General features: G+C 41.3%; 1 protein-coding gene and 1 long non-coding RNA gene across 4 annotated transcripts in view; one reads left to right on the plus strand and one right to left on the minus strand.

Annotated features, from left to right (window-relative positions):
• The window catches only part of IDE (insulin degrading enzyme), a 111,732-nt gene extending 94,439 nt beyond the window's left edge, over nt 1-17,293 (minus strand). For 2 of the 3 annotated variants that reach the window (XM_082339417.1, XM_082339416.1), the window contains exon 1: nt 17,161-17,293. In XM_082339417.1, coding sequence (XP_082195543.1) covers nt 17,161-17,258 — 98 coding nt within the window. In that variant the 5' untranslated portion in view covers nt 17,259-17,293. The remainder of the gene's footprint in view (nt 1-17,160) is intronic. The other variant, XM_082339418.1, reaches the window with a different exon arrangement.
• A 264-nt stretch (nt 17,294-17,557) lies between these two features.
• Nucleotides 17,558-23,524, plus strand: LOC309604709. Its single transcript, XR_014231001.1, has 4 exons — nt 17,558-17,682; nt 18,139-18,311; nt 20,519-20,585; nt 21,182-23,524. It is a non-coding gene; the product is annotated as an uncharacterized lncRNA (long non-coding RNA).
• The last annotated feature ends 1,435 nt before the right edge of the window (nt 23,525-24,959 follow it).

Here is a 24,959-nt window from a genome sequence, read left to right on the forward strand (position 1 = left end):
TCACAGCAAGATCTTTTTTGACCCACCTCCTAGAGTAATGGAAATAAGAACAAAAATAAACAAATGGGACCTAATGAAACTTAAAGCGTTTGCACAGCAAAGGAAACTATAAACAAGACGAAAAGACAACCCTCAGAATGGGAGAAAATATTTGCAAATGAATCGACAGAGAAAGGATTAATCTCCAAAGTATATAAACAGCTCATGCAGCTCAATATTAAAAAAAAAAAAAACCCAATCAAAAAATGGTCAGAAGACCTAAATAGACATTTCTCCAAAGTAGACATAAGACAGCCAAGAGGCACATGAAAAGCTGCTCAACATCACTAATTATTAGAGAAATGCAAATCAAAAGTACAATGAGGTATCACCTCACACCGGTTAGAATGGGCATCATCAGAAGATCTACAAACAACAAATGCTGGAGAGGGTGTGGAGAAAAGGGAACCCTCTTGCACTGTCAGTGAGAATGTAAATTGATACAGCCTCTATGGAGAACAGTATGTAGGTTCCTTAAAAAACTAAAAATAGAATTACCATATGACCCAGCAATCCCACTACTGGGCATATACCCAGAGAAAACCATAATTCAAAAAGACACATGCACCCCAATGTTCACTGCAGCACTTTACAATAGCCAGGACATGGAAGCTACCTAAATGCCCATCGACAGACAGAATGGACAAAGAAGATGTGGTACATATATACAATGGAATATTACTCAGCCATAAAAAGGAACTAAATTGAGTCATTTGTAGAGACGTGGATGGACCTAGAGACTGTCATACAGAGTGAAGTAAGTCAGAAAGAGAAAAACAAATATCGCATATTAACGCATATATGTGGAATCTAGAAAAATGGTACAGATGAACCAGTTTGCAAGGCAGAAATAGAGACACAGATGCAGAGAACAAACGTATGAACACCAAGGGGGGAAAGCGGTGGGTGGTGGGGTGGTGGTGGGATGAACTGGGAGATTGGGATTGACATGTATACACTGATGTGTATAAAATGGATGACTAATAAGAACCTGCTATATAAAAAATAAATAAATAAAATTAAAAAAAAAAAAAAAAAGACCTCCCCCTACTCGACCCCAGACAAATTGGAAGGATGGATTTCTCATGTTCATAGTGCTGAGGGGACTCAAAGGGTCACCCTGTGCGGCTCTTGATCTCAAGGAGCGTACAATCCACTATGTGCCAGGCACAGTGCCAGGCACTATGGATAGATACAGTAAGGCAGGGAGGGGGCTCATGGTCCAGATGGTAACATAAATATCAATTCAAGAGATATCACTAGGCAGTGAATAATGGCGGCCAAAAGAATGATAGAGATTGAGTTTTCAATCCATGGTCCTTGACTCATTGGTGGATCATGAAAGCAAACTTAGTGAGTGGTGGATGTGATCAGCATCTTTTTTTTAAACAGTAGAATAGAATGAAAAATAATGAAGCTTATGGCACATATTTCAAATACTGCTTTGTGAAACTTTTCTTTTTCAGTTATATATCAAGCTGCATGTGTTTCAGTCATGATATAAAATATGTTTATTACTGTGGATTACAGACATAAAGTTGAAAACAACTGACTTCACAGGAAAGAGTGATCAATGTACTTATGAGTAGCCAGGGAAAAATACCCCAGAAATACAGGACCCACCACTGAGTAGGTGCTCCAAAAATGTTTATTGGCTGTGCATGCTATAGGACTTTAAGGGAAGGCAAATAAAGCAAACTCAAAGGCCCTAACAAGCGAGGGGAAATTCATGGGATCAAATGTGGAGGCTGCTCAGGCAATGTATCTTGTATCTGGGATCCGTCCACTTTGCTCCAAGGCCATTGCTGCCATTCTAATGCAGGTCCCTGTTATCTCTGGTCTGGACTCTGACAAAGGCCTCTAAACTGGTATTCCTTCTCCTCTAGCCCTCTGTACCAGGAAGTAGTGTGTTCAGCTGTAACAGGAATCCCTACCTCAGTGGTTTAAATAAGTAGGGATTTATTATTCACATGTAACAAAAAGTCTGGATGTAGACTGACCAGAGCTTATATAGCAGCTCAAGGGTATGATCTGAAAACCAATCTCTTCCTATCTGCCTGCTCTATATTCTTAGCATGAAACCTTCATCCTCATGGTTTCAAGATGACTGCTGTACTTCCAAGCATTGTATCCTTTTCCCAGATAGGAAGAAGAAAGAGTGTAGGATAAAGGAACATACCTTTTTTCAGTAAAACAACAGCCTCCCCTGAGACTATTTAAGTCCACTCAGTAGACCTCCCAATTATATCTCATTAGCCACTTATACTGTCACATGGCCTCCCAAGAGGTTCCTTGTGCCAAGGGAACCAATTTGCATTTTTGACTGAACACACTGAAGCCTTGACCAAAAAACAGGGTTTTGTTAGTAAAAAGAAATGATGTCTAGAAGCATCGGCTACATCCCCTTTAACATAGCCCTTGCTTCTAATCTTTCGATGGTTTTCCATTGCTCTTAAGAGCAAATATGAAATCCTTAATGTTGCTGTTATGGACTGAATTGTGCTCCTCCCCCCCCAATTCATAAGTTCATATGACTAAAAGATAAACTAAGGCATATTAAAGATTTTAAGAGTTTATTTGAGCAAAAATCAATTAGAACTGGGCAGCAGCCAATGCAGCAGATAGAAAGGAGCTCCAATTATACAAGGCAAAAAAGCGGGTTGGTTATTGTAAGGTCACTTTCCTTTAGGGGATGACAGAGGTCTCTCGGGCAGATTATCTAACTAGTGCAGATCAGACAATTCCTGATTGACTGGTATAAGATTCCATTTCTGGGAGAGCCAAAACTGTAATTAAGTCTCAGTTTGATGACATGGGGCTTATAAGCAACTCCAAGTTGTATAAGCAACTCCATTTTGGGCCTGTTGTCTTGCTTTTTAACATCCCACTACTTCAGAATGTAACTGTATTTGGAGATAGGGCCTTTAAAGAGGTAATTAAGTTAAAATGCCTTTAGGGTGGGTCGTAATCAAATCTGACTAGTGTCCTTATAAGAAGAGATTAGGACATACAGAGACACCAGGGATGCATGGGCACAGAGGAAAAGCCATGTGAGGACACAGAAAAGGCAGCCACCTGCAAACCAAGGAGAGAGGCCTCAGGAGAAAGCAAACTGCCAACACCTCAATCTCAGTTTTCCAGCCTCCATTTCTCCACTGTGAGAAAATAAATTTCTGTTGTTTAAGCCAAAAAAACCCCACAAACTTTGTGCTTCAAAGAACACCATTAAGACAACCTACAGAATAGGACAAAATACTTGCAGATCATATATCTGATAAGAGACATATCTAGAATATATAAAGAACACTTACAACTCAATAACAAGACACCCCAGTTGAAAAAAACAGGCAAAGGATCTGAATACACATTTCTCCAAAGAAGATATATAATAATGGATAATAAGCACATGAAAAGATACTCAAAATCATTAGCCAGCAGGGAAATGCAAATCAAAACTGCAATGAAATACCATCACACACAGCAGGACGGCTATAACAAAACACATATATAATAACAAGTGTCAGCAAGGATGTGAAGAAATTGGAACTCTCGTACAGTGTTGGTAAGAATGTAAAGTGGTACAACTGCTTTAAAAAAGTCTGGCAGTCCCTGAAAAGGTTAAACACAGTTTCCATATGACCTAGCATTTCCATTCCTAGGTACACACCAAGAGAAATGAGAACATATATCCACACAGAACTTGTACCTGAATGTTCATAGCTGTCTTATTCATAATATTTCAAGACTGTAAACAACCCAGATGTCCATCAACTGATTAATGGATAAAATGTGGCATATCCATATAATGGAATATTAATCAGCAATAAAAAGGCATGAAGCACTGACACATGCTACAACATGGATAAACTTTGAAAACATTATGCTAAGTGAAAGAAGCCAAACACAAAAGATCACATATTGCATGATTCCATTTATATGAAATATTCAGAATAGGCAAATCCTTAGAGAAAGAAAGCAAATTAATTGTTGCCAGGGGCTAGAGGAAGAGGGAAATGAGAAGTCCATGCTAAAGGGTAAGGGATTTCTTTTTGAGTGGGTAAAGATGTTTAAAATTGCCTGTGGTCATGGCTGCAAAACTCTGTGAATATACTAAAAGCCACTTAATGGCATACTTTAAATGAGTGAAATGGATGGTATCAATAAAGCTATTATAAATATATACAGCATTTATATTATTACAACCCCTAATTTGTCCATTACTCTACTATTTGTGGAAAGATGCTTTGTATTTTGCTGAGTCATGATAACATTAGTACCAGTTTGGCTGGTCGATTTATAAGTTTAAGTACAAACAAATACCCATTTTACCTTAGGGGAAAAAAAGTCCATTTTTTTTTTTTTTTGAAGAGCTCCTGACTTATTTATTTATTTAATTTTTTGGGCTTTGTTGGGTCTTCATTTCTATGCAAGGGCTTTCTCTAGTTGTGGCAAGCGGGGGCCACTCTTCATCGCAGTGCGCGGGCCTTTCACTGTCGCAGCCTCTCTTGTTGCGGGGCACAGGCTCCAGACGCGCAGGCTCAGTAGTTGTGGCTCATGGGCCTAGTTGCTCCGCGGCATGTGGGATCTTCCCAGACCAGGGCTCGAACCCGTGTCCCCTGCACTGGCAGGCAGATTCTCAACCACTGCGCCACCAGGGAAGCCCAAAAAGTCTATTGTTTTAACCATGTATCCAACTGACCAGACAGCCTTGTCTACTCAGCTTCTAGGAATGGTATCTTCCCAGTGTCAGTGTGCACATCTGCCTTATTTATCTGACCTGATCTACCAGAGACCCTAATGTAGTCATCTTGTTTCTCTTGGCCTTCCCCACTCTGTTACATTATACTTATCATCTTCTTGACATGCTGTACACTAATTTTTTCACTTTTCCCGCTCTCTTCTTGTTGGGCATCTCTGGAGATGCCTCACAGATTGGAAGAGACTTGCTACTCCTTTTATGTTTGCCCATCTAGCCCAGGTTGACGGCTCTACCTACTTTCCTAGAAACAAGCTTAATGCTCTTCTACACCCACCCACTCTCACTCCTTCAGCCTTGCCCAGGTTCTAGACTATAAGGTGAATTCAGAGGCAGCAGAGCTACCTGAATTGAATTCAACTTCTTAAGAGATGTAGGATTCTTTTATTTCTCTGTCAACTACATTCAGTTGCCATAAGGATCAAATAACATGATGTGATAATTCTTTGTAAACCATAAACAAAGCAGGGGGTAGTCCTGATTACACAATCATTTCTGTAGTTTCAGAGCAATTTATATGTGTATTTTGCTTCATTTTTACTATTACCAAAAACTATGACTAAAAACTAATAAGACTGATTTCTTCTAATCACTTCATAGCAAGGCTCATGAATCTACATGCTTACAAGGCCAAACAGGTAACATAAATGAGCAAATTGTGGTGAGAAGGAATACATGTCCCACATGAAAGGGAAGTAAATCTCAGCTCAGGCCAACTGCTGCCAGAGAGTAATGTGGGCCCAGTATCACACATCATGCCACTTTCCCTAAAGGGACTGAACTCTTGGGATTTTTAAGTGTTTATACACATTTAAAAAATAACAACTGCAGAGACTTCCCTGGTGGCACAGTGGTTGAGAATCCGCCTGTCAATGCAGGGGACACAGGTTCGAGCCCTGGTCCGGGAAGATCCCACATGCCGCAGAGCAGCTAAGCCTGTGTGCCACAACTACTGAGACTGCGCTCTAGAGCCCACGAGCGACAACTACTTAGCCTGTGTGCCACAACTACTGAAGCCCACACGCCTAGAGCCCACGTTCCTCAACAAGAGAAGCCACTGCAATGAGAAGCCCATGCACCACAATGGAGACCCAACGCAGCCTAAAATAAATTCAAATAAATAAATAATAAAATAAAAAATAACAACCGCAAAACATATTTGCATGCCACATCCCAGCCTACTGGTCCACAGCCACATACTTTATAGTTGGCCAGAATCTCTCTAAAATAAAAACAACACAAAGTGAGGAGACAGCAACATTTTAGCACAAGAAAACAAAAGAGACTATACATCAGTAGAAGCCAATGCTGTTCAGAAATCAAAACTTATTGGACTCAGGGATTTTGAAGCTACTTAGTCCAATGCCTAGTGAAAAAAAAAAAAAAAAAAGGCCCATGCAAAGTAACCCGTTCAAGATAACAAAACCAACCCACGCCAAAGAGGGCTTTAACTCAGGTCTGACTACTAGACAGTGACTTTTCCACTGTATCACACTGGCTCCCAAGGGAAGAGACTTTTAGAAAGAATAAGACATTTTGTTACGGGATGGCAGTTTGGAGTACAAACTCAGAACCAGGAGTCCAGTTCACTGATATCTTCTTGGAACAGACTCTGAGCTCAAGAATATTTTACCCTAAATTAAATGGTGCCCAATACCTAGCCCCTTCAGATAGCGGCTAATGATGTGTACATGGTGACTTGTATTAGCCATCAGCAGAGCACACAAAAACCACTGAGTAGCCCTAGGGAAGAAGGGAAGGTGGGAAAACTTTCACCAACCAAATAAAGAAGGAAAAAAGAAAGCTAATGTTTGTTTTCATTTCTTCTTGTTTGAAAAGCAAAATCTGAAATGCACTTGCTCCATAAAAACAAATCTTTTAAGTTCAATTAAAAACAAAGGATTTCATTCTTTTTTATGGCTGAGTAATACTACATTGTGTGTGTGTGTGTGTGTGTGTGTGTGTGTGTGTGTGTGTACACCACATCATCTTTATCCACTCATCTACTGATGGGTACTTAGATTACTTCCACATCTTGGCTATTGTAAATAATGCTGCAATGATCACAGGACTCCATATATCTTTTTGAATTAATGTTTTCATTTTCTTCAGATACATACCCAGGAGTGGAATTGCTGGATCATATGGTAGTTCTATTTTCAATATTTTGAGGAACCTCCATACTGTTTTCCACAGTGGCTGCACCAATTTACATTCCCACCAGCAGTGCACAAGGGTTCTCTTTTCTCCACATCCTCACTAACACTTCTTGTTGTCTTTTTGATAATAGCCATCCTGACAGATGTGAGGTGAGATCTCTTTGTGGTTTTGATTTATTTCCCTGATGATTAGTGATGAGCATCTTTTCATGTGCCTGTTGGCCATCTTTATGTCTTCTTTGGAAAAATATCTATTAGATTCTCTGCCCATTTTTTTTCTTTTAGATTTTTTTTTTTTGATGTGGACCATTTTTAAACTCTTTATTGAATTTGTTACAATATTGCTTCTCTTTTATGTTTTGGTTTTTTGGCCCCGAGGCATGTGGGATCTTAGCTCCCCGACCAGGGATTGAACCTACACCCCCTGCACTGGACAGCGAAGTCTTAACCACTGGACTACCAGGGAAGTCCCTCTCTGCCCATTTTTTGATTGGGTTGTTTATTTTGATGTTGAGTTGTATGAGTTCTTTGAATATTTTGGTTATTAACCCCTTATTGGATATATCATTTCATTGTAGCATGACTTACAATAGCCAAATTATAAAATAATCCAAGTGCACATCAATAGATGAATAAAGATGGGAGCGATACATGTGTGTATATGTGTGTGTATGTGTGTGTGTGTGTGTGTCTGTGTGTATATATGTATATATATCTCAAACAATGGAATATTACTCAACCATAAAAAAGAATGGAATCTTGTCATTTGCAACAACATGGATGGACCTAGAGGGTATTATGTTAAGTGAAATAAGTCAGAGAGACAAATACTGTATGATTTCACTTGTATGTGGAATCTAAAAAACAGAACAAATGAACAAACAAACAGAATCACAGATACAGAGAACAAACAGGTGGTTGCCAGAGGGGAGGGGGCTAGGGGAGGAGAGAAATAGGTGAGGGAGATTAAGAAGTACAAACTTCCAGTTACAAAATAAATGAGTGATGGGTATAAAATGTATAGTGTGTCCCCACTTACTGAATTATTGTCCCCAATTATTGAATTATTATATTCAATAATTACATAATATCTTTGTATGATGAGAAATGGTAACTAAACTTATCATGGTGATCATTTTGAAATGTACAGAAATATCAAATTGCTATATTGTGTAACAAGAACTAACATAGTATTGTAGGTCAATTATACTTCAAGAACAAACAGGGACTTCCCTGGTGGTCCAGTGGTTAAGACTCCGCACTCCCAACACAGGGGGCCCAGGTTCGATCCCTGGTTAGGGAACTAGATCCTGCATGCCACAACCAAAGATTCCACATACTGCAACTAAAGATCCCGCACGCGGCAACGAAGATCCCGCATGCTGCAACTAAAGACCCGGCACAGCCAAATAAGTAAATAAAATATTAAAAAAAAAAAAAAAAAAAAACTCCTAGAAAAAGAGGTTAGATTTGTGGTTGCCAGAGGTGGAGGGATAGGGGAAGGGGGAACTGGATGAAGGCAGTCAAAAGGTACAAACTTCCAGTTTTGAGATAAATAAGTACCGGGAATGTAATGTACAACATGATAAATATAATTAACACCGTTCTATGCTATATATGAAAGTTGTTAAGATAGTAAATCCAAGAGTTCACATCATGAGCAAAAATATTTTTTTCTATTTCTTTAATTTTGTATCTATATAGATGATGGATGTTCAGTAAACTTACTGTAGTAATCATTTCAGGATGTATGTAAGTCAAATCATTATGTTGTACACCTAAGACTTACACCATGCTGTATGCCAATTAGATCTCAATAAAACTGCAAGAAAAGAATAAATAAAATGGAAATACGCAAAGAACAATCAAAAGAAAGGGGAGCAAAAGAAAAGTTATATGTCTTTTTTTTGTCAAAGTTCTGCAAAGGGCCTCTTCAAAAGTTTGTTGCGGGCTTCCCTGGTGGCGCAGTGGTTGAGAATCTGCCTGCTAATGCAGGGGACGTGGGTTCGGGCCCTGGTCTGGGAAGATCCCACATGCCACGGAGCGGCTGGGCCCGTGAGCCACAACTGCTGAGCCTGCGCGTCTGGAGCCTGTGCCCCGCAACGGGAGGGGCCGCGATAGTGAAAGGCCTGCGCACCGCGATGAAGAGCGGTCCCCGCACCGCGATGAAGAGTGGCCCCCGCTTGCCGCAACTAGAGAAAGCCCTCGCACGAACCGAAGACCCAACGCAGCCAATCAATCAATCAATCAATCAATCAATCAATAAAAAAAAAAAAAAAAAAAAAAAAAAGTTTGTTGCTTTAACCATTTGCTAAATAATCTGTAAAATCATTTAATTCTCAAGTATTTAGAATCCTACAACTATAGAGCTGGATGGAAGAGTGGAGGCCATTCAGATCATCTTTCTCAATTTTGTAGATTTATTCTACAAATATGTAGATTCATATGAAAACCCAAATCTACACTTTTCTGTTTAGGAAATCATTAGAAGATCTTTAAAAAGTTATCTCCCATGTGCTCTCTTTCTCAAGAAGTTACTGGAATACATGTTTCAAATATACCACGTATCTTTTGAATGAAGGAGCAAACCAAGATAGAACAAAATATGAGATTCAGGAAATTCATTATTAGAGAGAAACAACGGGAAATTCCAGGCAACCACTTCACAGCAGGCCTGGAGCAAAACTAGTCCAGACTGCAGCTCAGGGGAAAGTGTCTGGAGGGAAAGTCTCCAAGGAAAAAATATGGAATCAGTACATCATTTAATAAGTTTGGTCATGTGAGAAATTGTACTAAGCGGCTGTGGAAGCAACTGGGAAGAAGCAGAAATAAGTAAACAGAAAATGACAAAAGGCAAAAACAAAAATATGAACAAGAAAAAGAATGTAATCAGATTACACTACTTAGCCTGGCAGTGAATAATATTTGCAAAGGCATAATAATATAAATACTGAAGACTGCTATATCCAAAATCTGTGATATAACTAGTTTGGTAAGATGGAGCAAGAAGGAAGGATAAGGGAAGAGAATTAAATCTTTACCTACCGTAAAAACAAATCAACAGATAATTCCTAAAATTAAGAAATCAAGGAATAACAGTATTAGCATATTATTTGGAAATATTAAAATAAATTTCAAAATAAATAGCTTAAAAAGTTGAATGTGGGGACTGCCCTGGCAGTCCAGTGGTTAAGACTCTGCCCTTCCACTGAAGGGGACGCAGGTTCCATCCCTGGTTGGGGAACTAAGATCCCTGCGTACAGCGCAGTGCAGCCCAAAAGAAACAAAAGTTGAATGTGGTTGCCTCTGGGAGCAGGGAACTGCTGTTTTTGCTGTAAACCTTTTAGTACTATTTAACTCTTTTTTTTTTTTTTTAATTATTTATTTATTTATTTAATTTATTTATGGCTGTGTTGGGTCTTCGTTTCTGCGCGAGGGCCTTCTCCAGTTGCGGCAAGTGGGGGCCACTCTTCATCACAGCGCGCGGGCCTCTCACTATGGCAGCCTCTCTTGTTGCGGAGCACAGGCTCCAGACGCGCAGGCTCAGCAATTGTGGCTCACGGGCCCAGTTGCTCTGCGGCATGTGGGATCTTCCCGGACCGGGGCTTGAACCCGTGTGCTCTGCATTGGCAGGCAGACTCTCAACCACTGCGCCACCAGGGAAGCCCACTATTTAACTCTTAAAACTCTGCCTGTATTACTTTGGTAAATATAAAAATTAATTTTTAACATCAGCCATGTATTAAATAGATTCATTTAAGTTTTCCCTTAAAAGGCAGAATGTTTGATTTTTAGCATATATGTAGTAGGTCATGTGTTCTTCAGGAAAAAAATCACCAGTGCAAGTACTGAATTCAGAATCTCATTCCTTAAGAAAGTCAATTACGCATTAGGCTTGCCCCACAAGGCATTTTTTTTGTATTTAATAGACAGAAGAAAACAAAAACAAATGAGTTGCAGGGCCCATTATGCTAGTCATTGAATTGTTGGATATTTTTTATCCAGTTACTATTGCAAGTGAACTTGGATCCTTTGTGACAAAAAGCTCCATAATAAGCAGTATTATCTTCCTCATAAACTGATCTTGAGTGAGACTTTGTTGCTATACTACACTATAGCTATACTAAAGGCACTATACACTATACTATACTAAAGGCAACTATACAGCTATTTAAAAAATTAAAACTATTAAGAGCACCGATTACAAACATTGATATGCATCAGATGAGCTGTCAAAGGAATATTCTTTATTATAATGGTTAGAGTGGCAAGTGCAGAAGCAAGGAAACTGGTTAAGAGGCTATTATAGTAATCTGGGTAAAAGGGTGATTAGAACCAGGGTGGTGGCAGTGAGAAGAGTCTGAATCTGGATGTATATGCTGACTGGATGAGGGCTATGAGAACAATAAAGGAGTTAAGGATGATTCCAAGTTGTTAGCCTAAACAAGTGGAAGAGCAGAGGTGTCATTATCTGAGATAAGGGAGAAGTTGGTGGCAGGAGTAGGTTTTGACGTAGAAGATTTGGTGACAGGTTTTGGACATGATCAGTTTAAAATGTATATCAGGGGCTTCCCTGGTGGCGCAGTGGTTGAGAATCCGCCTGCCAATGAAGGGGACACGGGTTCGAGCCCTGGTCCGGGAAGATCCCACATGCCACGGAGCAACTAAGCCCGTGTGCCACAACTACTGAAGCCCGTGTGCCACAACTATTGAAGCCCGCACACCTAGAGCCTGTGCTCTGCAACGAACGGGAGCCCCCACTTGCCGCTAAAGAAAGCTCGTGCCCAGCAACAAAGACCCAAAACAGGCGGAAAAAAAAAAAAAAAAAAAAAAAAAGGATGTATATCAGACATACAAAGGAAAATGTTGAGTAGGAAGTTTATTACCTAAATCTGAAATTCAAGGGAGAGGTTCTGGCTAGCAATACACATTTGGGAATTGCCCGAACACAGATCAAGCCAGTTTCATAAAACTTCTGTGATGATGGATATATTCTATACCTGCACTGCCCCATTTGGCAGCCACAAGCCACATATGACTTGAAATGTGGACAGGGTGACTGAGGAACTGAATTGTTAATTTTAGTTAATTTACATTTAAATAAGCACATGTGGTAAGTGGCTACAAATTGGACGAAACACATATATGTGATTGGATGAGAACCCTGGTGAGTGTAGGTAGAGAAGATTGGGTACTGGGGCAAGCCTACCACATGGATTATTTGTGATAGAAAAAAAAAAGAAACAACTCAAATCTCCATCAACAACAGAATAAAAAAATAATTAGTGACATTTTCACATAAGATTGTCTTTCAACAGTGAACACATACATCTATGTGAATGAATCTCAAAAATACTGTTAAATGAAAAAAAGTAACTCAGAGAAGAAAATTTTCCATAAAGGTCAACAACAGACAAAACTAAACAATGTACTGTTTAGGAATATATTAAGATTGATAAAGCAATAAAGAAAAATCAAGGGAATTAATATCCAAATTCAGGATAACATCACCTCTCCAGGGGAGGTGAGCACAAAGGGCTTCAAAGTTACCAGAAATTTCCTAAACTAGATGGTGGGTACACAGGTGTTCATTTTGTTATTCTTCTTTGTCCTATACACTCTGGCATGTATAATATTAAATAATTAAAAGAGTCAAAAATTATGAGGCAGTATATGGTTAAATGTAAAATGGGTATTTCAAAATATCTTAAAATCATTAAGTTCAGAAAAAGGAAAGATAACTGTGTGACCTGTATAAGGTCTAAAAAGGACAGGTTGAGTCATATAAAGAAAAGAGGGAAGGGCATTCTAGAATGGGAATCAACAGGTCACGTACAAGAACCAGTAAATTAGTGAGTCTGACTGGAGAAGAGTGAAGTTAGGTTGAAAAGTTGGGCTAAGACCAACTTATGAGATGCTTAAATGCTAGGTCAAGAAGTTTGGACTTGATCTTGAAATAGTGCATAACCACTGGTGGTGTCTAAACAAGACAACAGCAATGATAAGCATCAACTAATAGGAAAATAGGAGGCTGGAAAAATCAGTTATAAAACCTGAAGATGTGAGATGTCAGGGAAGATTTATTATGGCCTGAACTAGGATCCTGATGGATAATCAAGTTTACTCCAAGAAACTTTAAGATGAAAGATTGAAGAGAGTTTGGTCTTGGGAATAGGCAGTGAAGGGAAAAGAGAGATTCATAGATTACTCCAATTTTCAAGCTAAACTGAGAAAATGATAACACCAACATATGCAAAACTAGGAAAATCAACAGAGAAAACCAGTGTTGAAGGAAGACCATTAATTCATTCATGGGATAAATATGTCAAGCTGTGTGATATCCTCCCCTCGGGGAACAGCCTGTGAGTCCTACTTTTTTCTTTCTTTCTTTTTTTTTTAGTTACATACTTTTAATAGGCAAAGAGAAAGTATACAGTTCTCTGGGAAGAATAAAAGCTTTTATAGCTTTTAACTCTATAAGAATTTTATAAGTACCATTTTATTTTATTTATTTATTTTAAAATTTATTTATTTATTTGTTTTTGGCTGCGTCGGGTCTTCATTGCTGTGCGTGGGCTTTCTCTAATTGCGGCGAGCGGGGACTACTCTTCATTGCGGTGCGCGGGCTTCTCATTGTAGTGGCTTCTCTTGTCACGGAGCACGGGCTCTAGGAGTGCGGGCTTCATTAGTTGTGGCACGCGGGCTCAGTAGTTGTGGCTCACGGGCTCTAGAGCGCAGGCTCAGTAGTTGTGGTGCATGAGCTTAGTTACTCTGTGGCATGTGGGATCTTCCCAGACCAGGGCTCGAACCCGTGTCCACTGCATTAGCAGGCGGATTCTTAACCACTGCGCCACCAGGGAGGCCCAGTACCATTTTAAAAGAAGAGTACTGTGGGGACTTCCCTGGTGGTCCAGTGGCTAAGACTCCATGGTCCCAATGCAGGGGGCCTGGGTTCCATCCCTGGTCAGGGAACTAGATCCCACACACGTGCCGCAACTGAAGATCCCGCGTGCCTCAACGAAGACCTGGCACAGCCAAATAAATAAATAAATAAAATTTTTTTTTTAAAAAAGAGGAAAACATGATCTACTAATTTAAAAAAAAGGAGTACTGTGATAATAATACTGAGTTGCTTTTCAAAATAAATTGAAAGAAGGAACAGAACACAAAAATGGAGATGTTCAGTGAAAGGTCAGAGGTGAAGGAATGGACGAGTCACTACATGACTGAATACTCCTTGAGGACAGAATTTATAACTGACTGTCTTTGCATCCCCCACAGCACTGAGCACAGTGAGTGATCACTACAGAACAGACATTCAAGTAAGGCTGAATGAACAGACAGAAGAGTGAGGGCAGACTGAAGACAAGCCAGTTAGGAAGACACTACCCAAGTCTTCAGAGCCCAACATACCTTAGAGGATCTAACCCTATGGAAAGAGAGTTTAGCCTTATCACCCTGGCTGAAAGGTAGGCTGAGCCTCTGGTACCTGTTTAGAAGATATAAAATACCAACAGGAAAACGGAAAGGAAACCCATTCTCAAGGAAACATATACTGAACTTCCGCTCCCCACATTACTCTCTAATGAGACCGTGCCCAGCTCTAACCTTTAAGGCAGACAGGCAGAATGGAACTTTTTATGTGTGCGGCTAATGGTAAAGATATTCAAGTGCATCCGGTCCTTTTAAATTGTTAAAAGACATTGTTCTGGTTAAAAGTGGTTTAAAAGCCTGAATCTTAATAGGTAGCCCCACCTGGCAAACCACTGTTTCTTAAGCCTGTAGAACAGAGAAAGGCAAAGTAGAGCTACCTGCAAAGTGAGATGACTGGTGCTCAAGTGCTTCAAGTGGTTGCCAGGAACTGGGCTATTACCTCCAGGTTCCCCTAGGTTCAGATGATTCTGCAGAGCTCCCGTTTATCCAATATGGCTGAACAGAGAACAATGAGGCTGCTTTTTAAATGAATTGATCTTATACAAATGCTGTAAGACCACTTCTTTCTCAAGAGGTTAGAACAGGAAACGAACGCCCAAACACTGGCAAAGGCAGTATAAAATAACAGTTAAGAGCTCAGGCTCTGGCACCAGACAGACACTGGTTAAATCCCAGCTCTTCCAGTAAATAGCTACGTAACCATCTCTGTTAACTCATTCTTCCTACTATGTAGAGTAGGATTGAGTGCCTTCCTTAAGATCGGAATATATGGTAACTTCCGGTGTTAGTATGTTCCTTCCTAAAACTACACCCTGATCCCTTTGATTGGACCTGCATTTTCCTTACTAGCTTCAGACACTAATTTTTAGTGTAGAGCTTTCTAAATGGTTGATCTCATTTATTACGCTTTGAATTTCGAATTTCCCTCTCTGAGAACCACCATATTTTGAAGCTCTGGTTGTTCAACCCATGCCCTGGACTTCATCAATGAAAGTGAAGAACAGTGGCAGAAAACCATAGAGAAAAGTGAATTGCAAGTAGAACATATAAACCTTTTAGTTGTATAAAATTTAAAATTGATGCTTTCTGTAAAATCACAAATTCTGTACACTGGAGATAAGGTGGAGCGAAACACAGCCTATTAGCAACAATTTTAAAAAGTGTTCTGACATGAAGGAGGCCCAGGAAGGTACCCCACCTATGCTCAGCACCTCCACTTCCCTTTCTAAACTCAGGGATCTTTTTGCATGTTGTAGTGGATTCTGGGATGTAGAATCACAAGAGGGAAAACAAGTTCCACAGATTCTTCATTTGCATTAGGCCTCCTTTAGTACCATTACTACTATCCTAGTTCAGGCAGTAAAGACTAAGGCCCAACCAGTTTCTCTGCCTCAGGCCTCTCCACTCCCTTACAATCCTGCACACAGCTACCAAACTAATTTCCTAAACAACCAGTTTCATTAGATCACTTCCCACCTCAAAAACTCCTAATGGCTCCCTACCTATTATTCACCAGAAAAAGCCCAACTAAAATCCAAAGGTCAAGCTGGCATTATCCTACTTTTATAACACAGGACTTGTTTCCTCCTAATTCCCCCAAGGAAATTCTCTAAGGCTCCGACTAATCTGCTCACCGTCCTCCCAACACAGACAGGCTAACCTGCACACCTAGGTAGGATTACACCCACCTTCTGCCTTTCCTTCAAAGGCCAGCCCAGACCCCCTCCTCTGTCTTTGTCCCGCACCATTCTCCTAAAACACATCCTGCCCAGCTTCTGACCCTCTCAGCTGGCTATGCTCTCGTGGCATCTCAATCCGCTCCAGCAATTATGAAGGCAGACCATATTACACAGAGGGTCATCACTGTACCCTGCACTTATTAGGTCCCAGATACTTGTTAAACCAGACGAAGAGTTCAAATAATGTACCTAAGTAGGGCAAGACAATACTACCCATCTTTGCCAATTCCTCTTTATTCACAGTAAAGGGTATTCAGCGTTCGCTACAACGCTGACAATTTCTACCACACACAGAGCAGCCAAGTGGAGAGAGCACGCCACCGGATGGCAAAAACCTGCGTCCCAATCCTGGTTTCTGCCACAATCTCTCCTGGACCTCGGCTGTCCCAGGTGTAAAACAAGGGAGCTGCGATGAAGGATCCCAGGGTATCTTTCGGCTCCCAAATTCCCTCCCACAGTAAAGCCAACATTCGGCTACTCGCTAAGGCGGAGGCCGGCAAACTTTTACACTTCCCAAGGCTGGCGTTTCCATAGAGGAGTGGAAACTCAGTCCGCAGAGGAAAAAGCGGAGCTGAGAGGAAGGTGAGAAGCGGTCTCCCTGGGCTCAGATCCTTTACCCCATGGCAAGGGACAGTCCGCCTCGGCTTCCCAGTCCCTCACAGGAAGACTCTCCCGAGAGTGGCGCGGCCCGGCGCGGCTCCCGGGAGCGGGCCGGGGTGACTGTCCGCGCCCGCGCCCCGCGCCCCCCGCACTTGTGACACACGCCCGCTGACCCCGGGTCACAGCCTCCGTCCGCCCTCACCGCCCGAGGGACACCTTCCTCTCCGGGGAAGGGCCCTAGCTCCCGCCCCGCGAGCAGCCCTTCCGGGCCCCGGGCGGCCTCAGTGCGGCCGTCCGGGCCCCAGGCCGGCGGGACAGGCGGCGTGAGGGGCGGCGGCGGCGGCTTTAAGTGCTGAATCACCACTTTGCAACCCGAGCTCCAAACCACCGTGACCCAAGGGCCCCAAGGGCCCAGGCGCTCCGCTCGGCTTACCCACAGAGGCGCTCCGGGCGGGGCAGGCGGCCGCCGAGGACCGAGCGGAAGGTGCTGGACAGCGCGGGGTGCAGCAGCCACGTTAGCCGGTACTGCATACCCCAGCGCAGCCGCCGGGACCACAGCGAACGCTTCCTTCTTGCGCCGGAGCCGGCCTTGCTCACTGCGCATGCTCAGTCCGCCGCGCCGCGCCGCGCCGCCTCCCGGGAGCCTCCGAGCGGCCGCCTCCCCGGGTTTTGCCTGGAGCCAGACAGGGCGGGGACGGAGGGCGGCCAGGGCCGGAGCTAGCGGGCGGGCCGGAGTCTGGCCGGGGAGCTGTGGGAACCCAGCCACCAGGCTTCCCGGAGCGGGGAGGGGCCCGGCCGGCTCACGCCAGGCGCACGCGTGAGGGCGGCGATGTGTATCTGGCTCTGTGTTAGCAGGGGTCAGGGGGCTCACGAATACTGTGAGGACCCAAGGGACCACGTTTGCGGAGGCGCCCTCGTTGGTTGTCGGCCCCGGCAGTGCAGGTGTTGGAACAAGGTCCGCGGACTAGGCGGCCTCGCATAAAACCAGTCGGCGGCGGGCGCGCGGCCCGCGGGCTCCCTCTAGAGCGCGGTGGGGACGTGGACCGCGGGGTAGGGGACCGGGGAGAAGTTAGACTCGAGGGCCCCCCCAGATGGAGGCCGGGACCCTGGGAGGAGTTTCCATCCTGGGAAACTAGCAACCCTTCAAAGAGCAAGGTGGAGATGGGACAGGCCACAGCAAAACAAGGCTTTCGGGGGTTTACAAATCTAGAATAGAAACTACCACTCTGTACTACTACTACTATATTTTTTTTAAAAACATTTATATGTAGTACTACTACTATTGTCAGTGTACTTCAGTCACTATTTGTAAGACAAGACTTTTTTCCTCCCGATGGCTTTCTGCTGTTTTGCATCCGAAAATAATTTAATAGTTGTTATGAATCTGACTTTCCGTTACATTATTTTACAGGGGTCTTTAAAGAAAAGCGAAATTAGGGTCAGCAACTCTCTAGCTTAAGTGCTTTTAGGTTCTTGATGTGGCATACCGGAGACTACAGCCCAAGACAGTGCTCTGAATCCTGTTATAACTTCAAATGGGAATTCAGGAGGATTCCTTAATCAACTGGTTGCTTCATCAAAGAGGTACTCGGGGATCTTTTTTACCAGTTTTTGCTAAAGGCAAACCTTTTATGGATGAAAACTGAGATAGCAGAGAGAAGGAAGCATTCCTAGTACAGTGTAAGGTAAAATTTCACAATGTTACTTTCTAGTTCCAGCCCATCTGTATTAGTTTCCTGTGGCTGCCATAACAAATTACCACAAACTTAGTGGCTTAAAACAACAGAAATTTATTCTCTCACAGTCTGGATGCCAGAAGTCCAAATCAAGATGTTGGCAGGGCTGCACTCCCTGCAGAAGGTCTTAGGGGAGAATCCCTTCTTTGCCTCTTTCAGCTTCCGTGGCTTGAGGCCATATCACTCCAACGTCTGCCTCCGTCTTTACATTGCCTTCTCTTCTGTGTCTTTCTTCTTTTGTCTCTTATTAGAACATTTGTCATTGGATTTAGGGCACAATCAGGTAATCCAGGATGATCTCATCTCATCCTTAACTTAATTACATCTGCAAAGACACTTTTTCCAAATAATGTAACACAGGCTACTGGGTTTAGGACGTAGACATATCTTTTGGGGGGCCCTTACTCACCCCACCTTTCTAGCCTCTACACCTGCCATCCACCAACTCCAATTCACACAGCTGTCACAGCTAATTGATGCTTACAACAATACTAACTTGTCAGTGCTCTTTCAAGCCCTGTTGAAAAGGCATTGCCTTTACAAAACTTTCCTTCAATTCCATTCCTCACATACCCCATTGGAAGTAACACTCTCTGATCTGAGCCGCCACTCTCTAAAGGCATTTATTTGACTCTTAACCTTCCATATGGGTAAGAAGCAGTAGATTAGGAATGATGTCTTTATCATTTTTGTATATCATCTGGCAGCAAGCACAATGCTTAGGCAATGCTTGTCAAGTGCATGTTTGCTGAATCTTATTAAGCCTCTAGAAGTAACTACCATTTATAGGAAATACAGGGGACAAATGTGTTAACTTACACCATAAGGATACAATCAGCAAAGTTTAGAATGTTTGGGCAAGTTTAGAATGTTTGGAACATTACACAACAAATGACTCTATTACTTTGACAAATAAATTGCAAAATAAAAAAGAGGAAGGAGAAGCCTATGGATTAAAAGGGACTTACAATTGTCAGGCTATGACAAGCTGTTATAAAATTTGAATGAAACTGCAAAGGGCCAGGAAGACCCAAGCCAATCTTGAAGCAGAATCTGAAACACTTAACGCTACCAAATTTTTTTCTTTTTTCTTCTTTCTTTTTTTGCCACACCACGAGGCTTGTGGGATCTTAGTTCCCTGACCAGGGATTGAACCCGTGCCCTCAGCAGTGAGAGCACAGAGTCCTAACCACTGGACTGCCAGGAAATTCCCACCACCAAATATTAAAAGTTACTATTAAGCTATAGTAATTGAGATAATATGTTAATGGCATGAGGGCAAATAGGCCATGGAAAACTATTTAGTAGTATCTACTATAGCTGCACACATGCGTATGTTATGACCCAGCAATTCCACCTTTAGCTGTATACTCAGAAATGTAAACATACATCTACAAAAATACATGTACTAGAATGTTCATAGCAGCATAATTATTAATAGTCCCAAACTGGAAACAGTTCAAATGCCATCAAGAGTAAAATGCACAGGAAAAGTAAACTGGGGAATAGTCACACAATGGAATACTATACAGTGATGAAAATGAACATACACAAATTACACTGGACAATATGAATGAATCTCACAAACATGATGAAAGAAGCCAGACCCAAAAGAGTATATGCTATATGAGTCCATGCTCTTTCAAGCCCTATTGAAACCAGACCAAACTAATCTATAGTATTAGAAGTCAGGTTAATGAGTACTCTGGGGTCTGCAGTGACTGAAAGAGAATGCAGGGAGCTTGTTTTACATGGGTGTGTTCAGTTTTTGAAAATTAATTGAGCTTTTGATTTATATACTTTGCTTTTTGCAATACTTCAATAAAATCTTCAAAAACAGATCATCTTCAAAAATGTAAAGCAAGAAAAGAGACATTAACCAAATGAAATGCTTGGTTCTTGTTTAAATCCTGATTTGAACAAACCCATTGTGGAAAAGAAATGTTTATGAGACAATTAGAAAAATAAGAACACTGACTAGAATTTTGATGATATTAAATAATCAATTTGTGGGTTATGTTAGTGGCTGTTCACAGCAGCTTTTTTTTTTTATAGAGTCCTTTGAAATAATATGATGCCTAGGATTTGGTTCAGAATAATTCCATCTTCGGTGGAAGATGAGGTAAGAGGGGGAATATTGGTCATGAACTGATAATTACTGAAACTGGATAATGGATGTCTGGGGGATTTATAATACTATTCCCTTTGATTTTGTATATGTTTGAAATTTTCCATGATAAAAAGTTTTATAATGTATATTAGTTTTAAGTACAGTACTATGGTAATAAAATACCTAAAAGCAACTTTAATTTTTTCAAATGTTTATAGATAAGTGATTTATTAATTATAAATTTATTAAAAGTTTTCCTAAATGACTCCTACTTGCTAGTCCTTAATGGTGAATTTGACTTACTTTATGGGCAGTTCTTGAGATATTAATGTAAAAATTTATAATTCATATTTTCCACAGTTAAGACTACTCTTGATTTATCCATTCAACAAATATGGGCCCAGGCCTTGCTTTAGATGTTGAGGATACCTCAGAGAAAAGAGCAAACGGGTTTCTATTCTTGTGGGGTTGATACTATAGTGAGAGAGAGTAACAAATAAATTAATACGAATATAAAGTAATTATATACTTTGATTAAAATAATGTTAGAGGGGACTTCCCTGGTGGCGCAGTGGTTAAGAATCCAAAGAATCCACTTGCCAATGCAGGGGACACGGATTCGAGCCCTGGTCCAGGAAGATCCCACATGCCGCGGAGCAACTAAGCCGGTGCGCCACAACTACTGAGCCTGCGCTCTAGAGCCCGCGAGCCACAACTACTGAAGCCCACACGCCTAGAGCCCATGCTCCACAAGAGAAGCCGCCACAGTGAGAAACCCGCACACCGAAACGAAAAGTAACTCCCGCTCGCTGCAGCTAGAGAAAGCCCGCGCACAGCAACAAAGACCCAGCGCAGCCATAAATAAATAAATAAATAAATGAATGAATGAATGAATGAATGAATAAATAAATAAAAAAAAAAAAAAAAAAAAAGAGTAACCGCGGTGGATTTTCCTGCTGTCAGCGTCACCCAATTAACAGTTCTGGGACTTCCCCTCCATCAACTCTACTGCCCCTCTGGGTAGAGGGAGGTGGCAAAGATCTCACCATCTATGCTGAGGGGCCTTATGCATGTCCTGGGCTGTTGACAACAGGAGTGTGCACATGGGACAGTTTAGGTGGATGCGCAGTAAAAGTTCAGAGCATAGGGTTCAGGGTTTGGGCTGCATAGGCAGCTGCCAATGGAGAGCCAGCTTCCATGGCCCTTCTCATTTGCTAACTCTCCACCAGTTCCTCTCCTGGGATTTATGTGTGTGTGTGTGTGTGTGTGTGTTTTAACAGCCCCTGACCTCCATTAGCTTCTTCCTCCTACATCCCTTTCTCTCCATCTGAGGTACCACCCAGGAGTTTCTCAACTAGAATTTGAAAGTTGTGGAGGGCAGTCATCTGCTTCTCTCTCTGTCACTGCCTTGCTCAGGGTTCTTCTCAGGGCCTTCCCTTAAGAGCCTAGTTTGAAAATTACACACATTGAATATTGTTTTTTCTCTTTGCATTCCTGCTATAAGAACACTAATTCTCCTGGACCCCTCCGTCTCTAGAGAAAAAGTCCTGAGGTACGGCAGATAAAGGAAAACAGAGAGAGTAAAATTTCAGCATCTTCTTTTGCTATGTGGAGAAAGAAAGAAATGGGGTTTCAGGCTTCCCTGGTGGCGCAGTGGTTGAGAATCTGCCTGCCAATGCAGGGGACACGGGTTCGAGCCCTGGTCTGGGAAGATCCCACATGCCGCGGAGCAGCTGGGCCCGTGAGCCACAGTTACTGAGCCTGCGCATCTGGAGCCTGTGCTCCGCAACAAGAGAGGCCGCGATAGTGAGAGGCCCGCGCACCGCGATGAAGAGTGGCCCCCACTTGCCACAACTAGAGAAAGCCCTCGCACAGAAACGAAGACCCAACACAGCCATAAATAAATTAAAAAAAAAAAAAAAAAAAAAAGAATGCAGGATCTAGCTATTAAAAAAAAAAAGGGGGTTTCATGAGAGAGATTGGGGGTCTCCTTTAGACAGAGTAGTTGGGGAAGGACTCTCCGAGGAAGTGACATTTAAGTTGTGACTTGAAAGGTAAGAGGGAACCAATTACAAGAACAGGTGAGGGAAAGACTCTAGACAGCAGAAACATCAATCACAAAGGTTAAGGACAAGAGAGAGTCTGGCATGTTCTGGAACTTGACAGAAGTTCAGAGTACTGGAAACCTCTTCTTTCCCTTTCTCTCCCAATGAATCTTTGCTACTGAGATGCTACTATTAGAACACTAAATAGTAACAAAAATTTGCATTTGGGGAAACTCAATACTTAAGCATTTCAGGATTTTTTTTTTAACACATTTATGTACAGTTCATGAACTGATTTTTCCTCGGTTTATAAGCACAAGCAGACATGCTTACTATTTTTTCTCTTTGGCATTCATATCCATAGACATACAATAATTAAACCTAACATGATTCTGGCAACTATGGAAAATGATAGCTAAAGTCTATTACTCCTTGACTAGTCACTAAAGAATTGCATAGATGTTGCTCAAGAGCCTTAAAAGGTCATACAAGTAAAAATATTCATGAACACTTTTTTAGTGCTTGGAAGAATGTTTAAGTTATGTTAAATAAAAATTCAGGTTGTGAAACTACATATTTAACTATGATTTCAATTATTAAAAATATAAATACAGACATTGGAAAGAAATACATCAAAATATTAATAGTAATCACTAGGTAGTGGCAATCTATTATATATATATATATAGGAGTTTAAGAAAGAAAGAACAGAAAAAAAAAAAGAAAACCAGTAGAAATATTCAATGGATACTTCAAAATTATTTTCCAGAACTGAAGGAAATGAGTTGCCAGAGTGAAAGGATTCACCAAATGTCAGCTCAGTGGGTGAAAATAGATGCACACCAAGTCAGATTATTGCAGAGTTTCAGCACGTTGAAGGGAGAGAGAAGATTATTTAAGGTTCCAGAGAGAGAGAAAAAAAAAAAGAGGCCACAAACAAATGACTGGGAGTCAGAATGGCTATGGACTTCTCAGCAGGAGCAGAACCTAGAATACACTGTCTTCAAAGTTCTGGGGCAGCAATGCCCTTGTCCTAATGGTGGCACAAAAGCAGCAGAGTTCCCACTCTTCAGGAGCTATATGCAGTTGCACAATAGGCATATCAGAAGTAACTCACATAAATCAAAGCCTGGAGGGCTCTTCCCATGTGTTTTTCTCTGTGTGAAACCCCTGGACCTTTGCACATCCCAGAGTGTGAGTTGTGGGGGGGATCTACAATAGTAATCAAGGTTGAAGTTTCCAGGTGGAAGAGGAACTCAGGGTCACCTTTAATATCATTTAAATAAAATAAAGTAATGTGATATTTCTTACACCACCCAAGATTGTGGTTGCAAAATCATATCTGCTATAATACTTATTAGGGTAAAATTTAAGGACATAAAAATTATGGTAATAATCATAGGTATAAACTAATTACTATGGAAAATCAAATGTCGGTGAGTTGGTGGTTTATATAAAACACTAAGTTCTCCAGATTACTAATAACTTCCAACAGGTTTCACATAGAAGTTCCAAGATAGTAGCAAACGCCTGCCATCCTTAAATTATTCTTCGAAAAGACCTAGCTTCCTGCTTGGAAGGAAATACAGTGAGAACAAAACACAGATTTATATTTCAATAAAATATAATTCTGCACTAGGATAGTAGGATGCCTATTTAAAATGCTTTTCTTTATTGTGAAGGTAAAAATAAAGCTCTGTGAAATGAACAGAAGCACTTTTTTTTTTCAAGGTTTTAAAGACTATTTTTTTTAAGACCAGTTTTAGGTTCACAGGAAAAGCGAGAGAAAGTTTCCGAGATAGCCCATACACTCCCCGACCCCGCACTTGCATGGCCTGCCCTACTATCAACATCCTCCACAAGAGAGGTATATTTCCTACAATTGATGAACCCACATTGAAACATCACTACTACCCAAAGTGCATAGTTTACATTAGAGTTCACTCTTGATGTTGTACATTCTACGGGTTTGGACAAATATATAATGACATGTATCCATCATTATAGTATAATACAAAGTATTTTCACTGCCCTAAAAATCCTCTGTGCTCTGCCTATTCATCCCTACTTCCCCTCTAACTCCTGGCAACCACTGCTCTTTTTACTGTCTCCATAGTTTTGCCTTTTCCAGAATGTCATATAGTTGGAATTATTCAGTATGTAGCTTTTTCAGATTGGCTTCTTTCTTTTAGTAATACACATTTAAATTTCCTCCATGTGTTTTCATGGCTTGATAGCTCATTGCTTTTCATGGCTGAACAATATTCAATTCTTTGGATATATCACTTACTAAAAGGATATCTTGGCAGCTTTTAAGTTTTGGCAATTATGAATAAAGCTG

This window comes from Balaenoptera borealis (assembly GCF_965194805.1).
Source record: "Balaenoptera borealis genome assembly, chromosome: 10".
NCBI classification, from domain to species: Eukaryota; Metazoa; Chordata; class Mammalia; order Artiodactyla; family Balaenopteridae; genus Balaenoptera; species Balaenoptera borealis.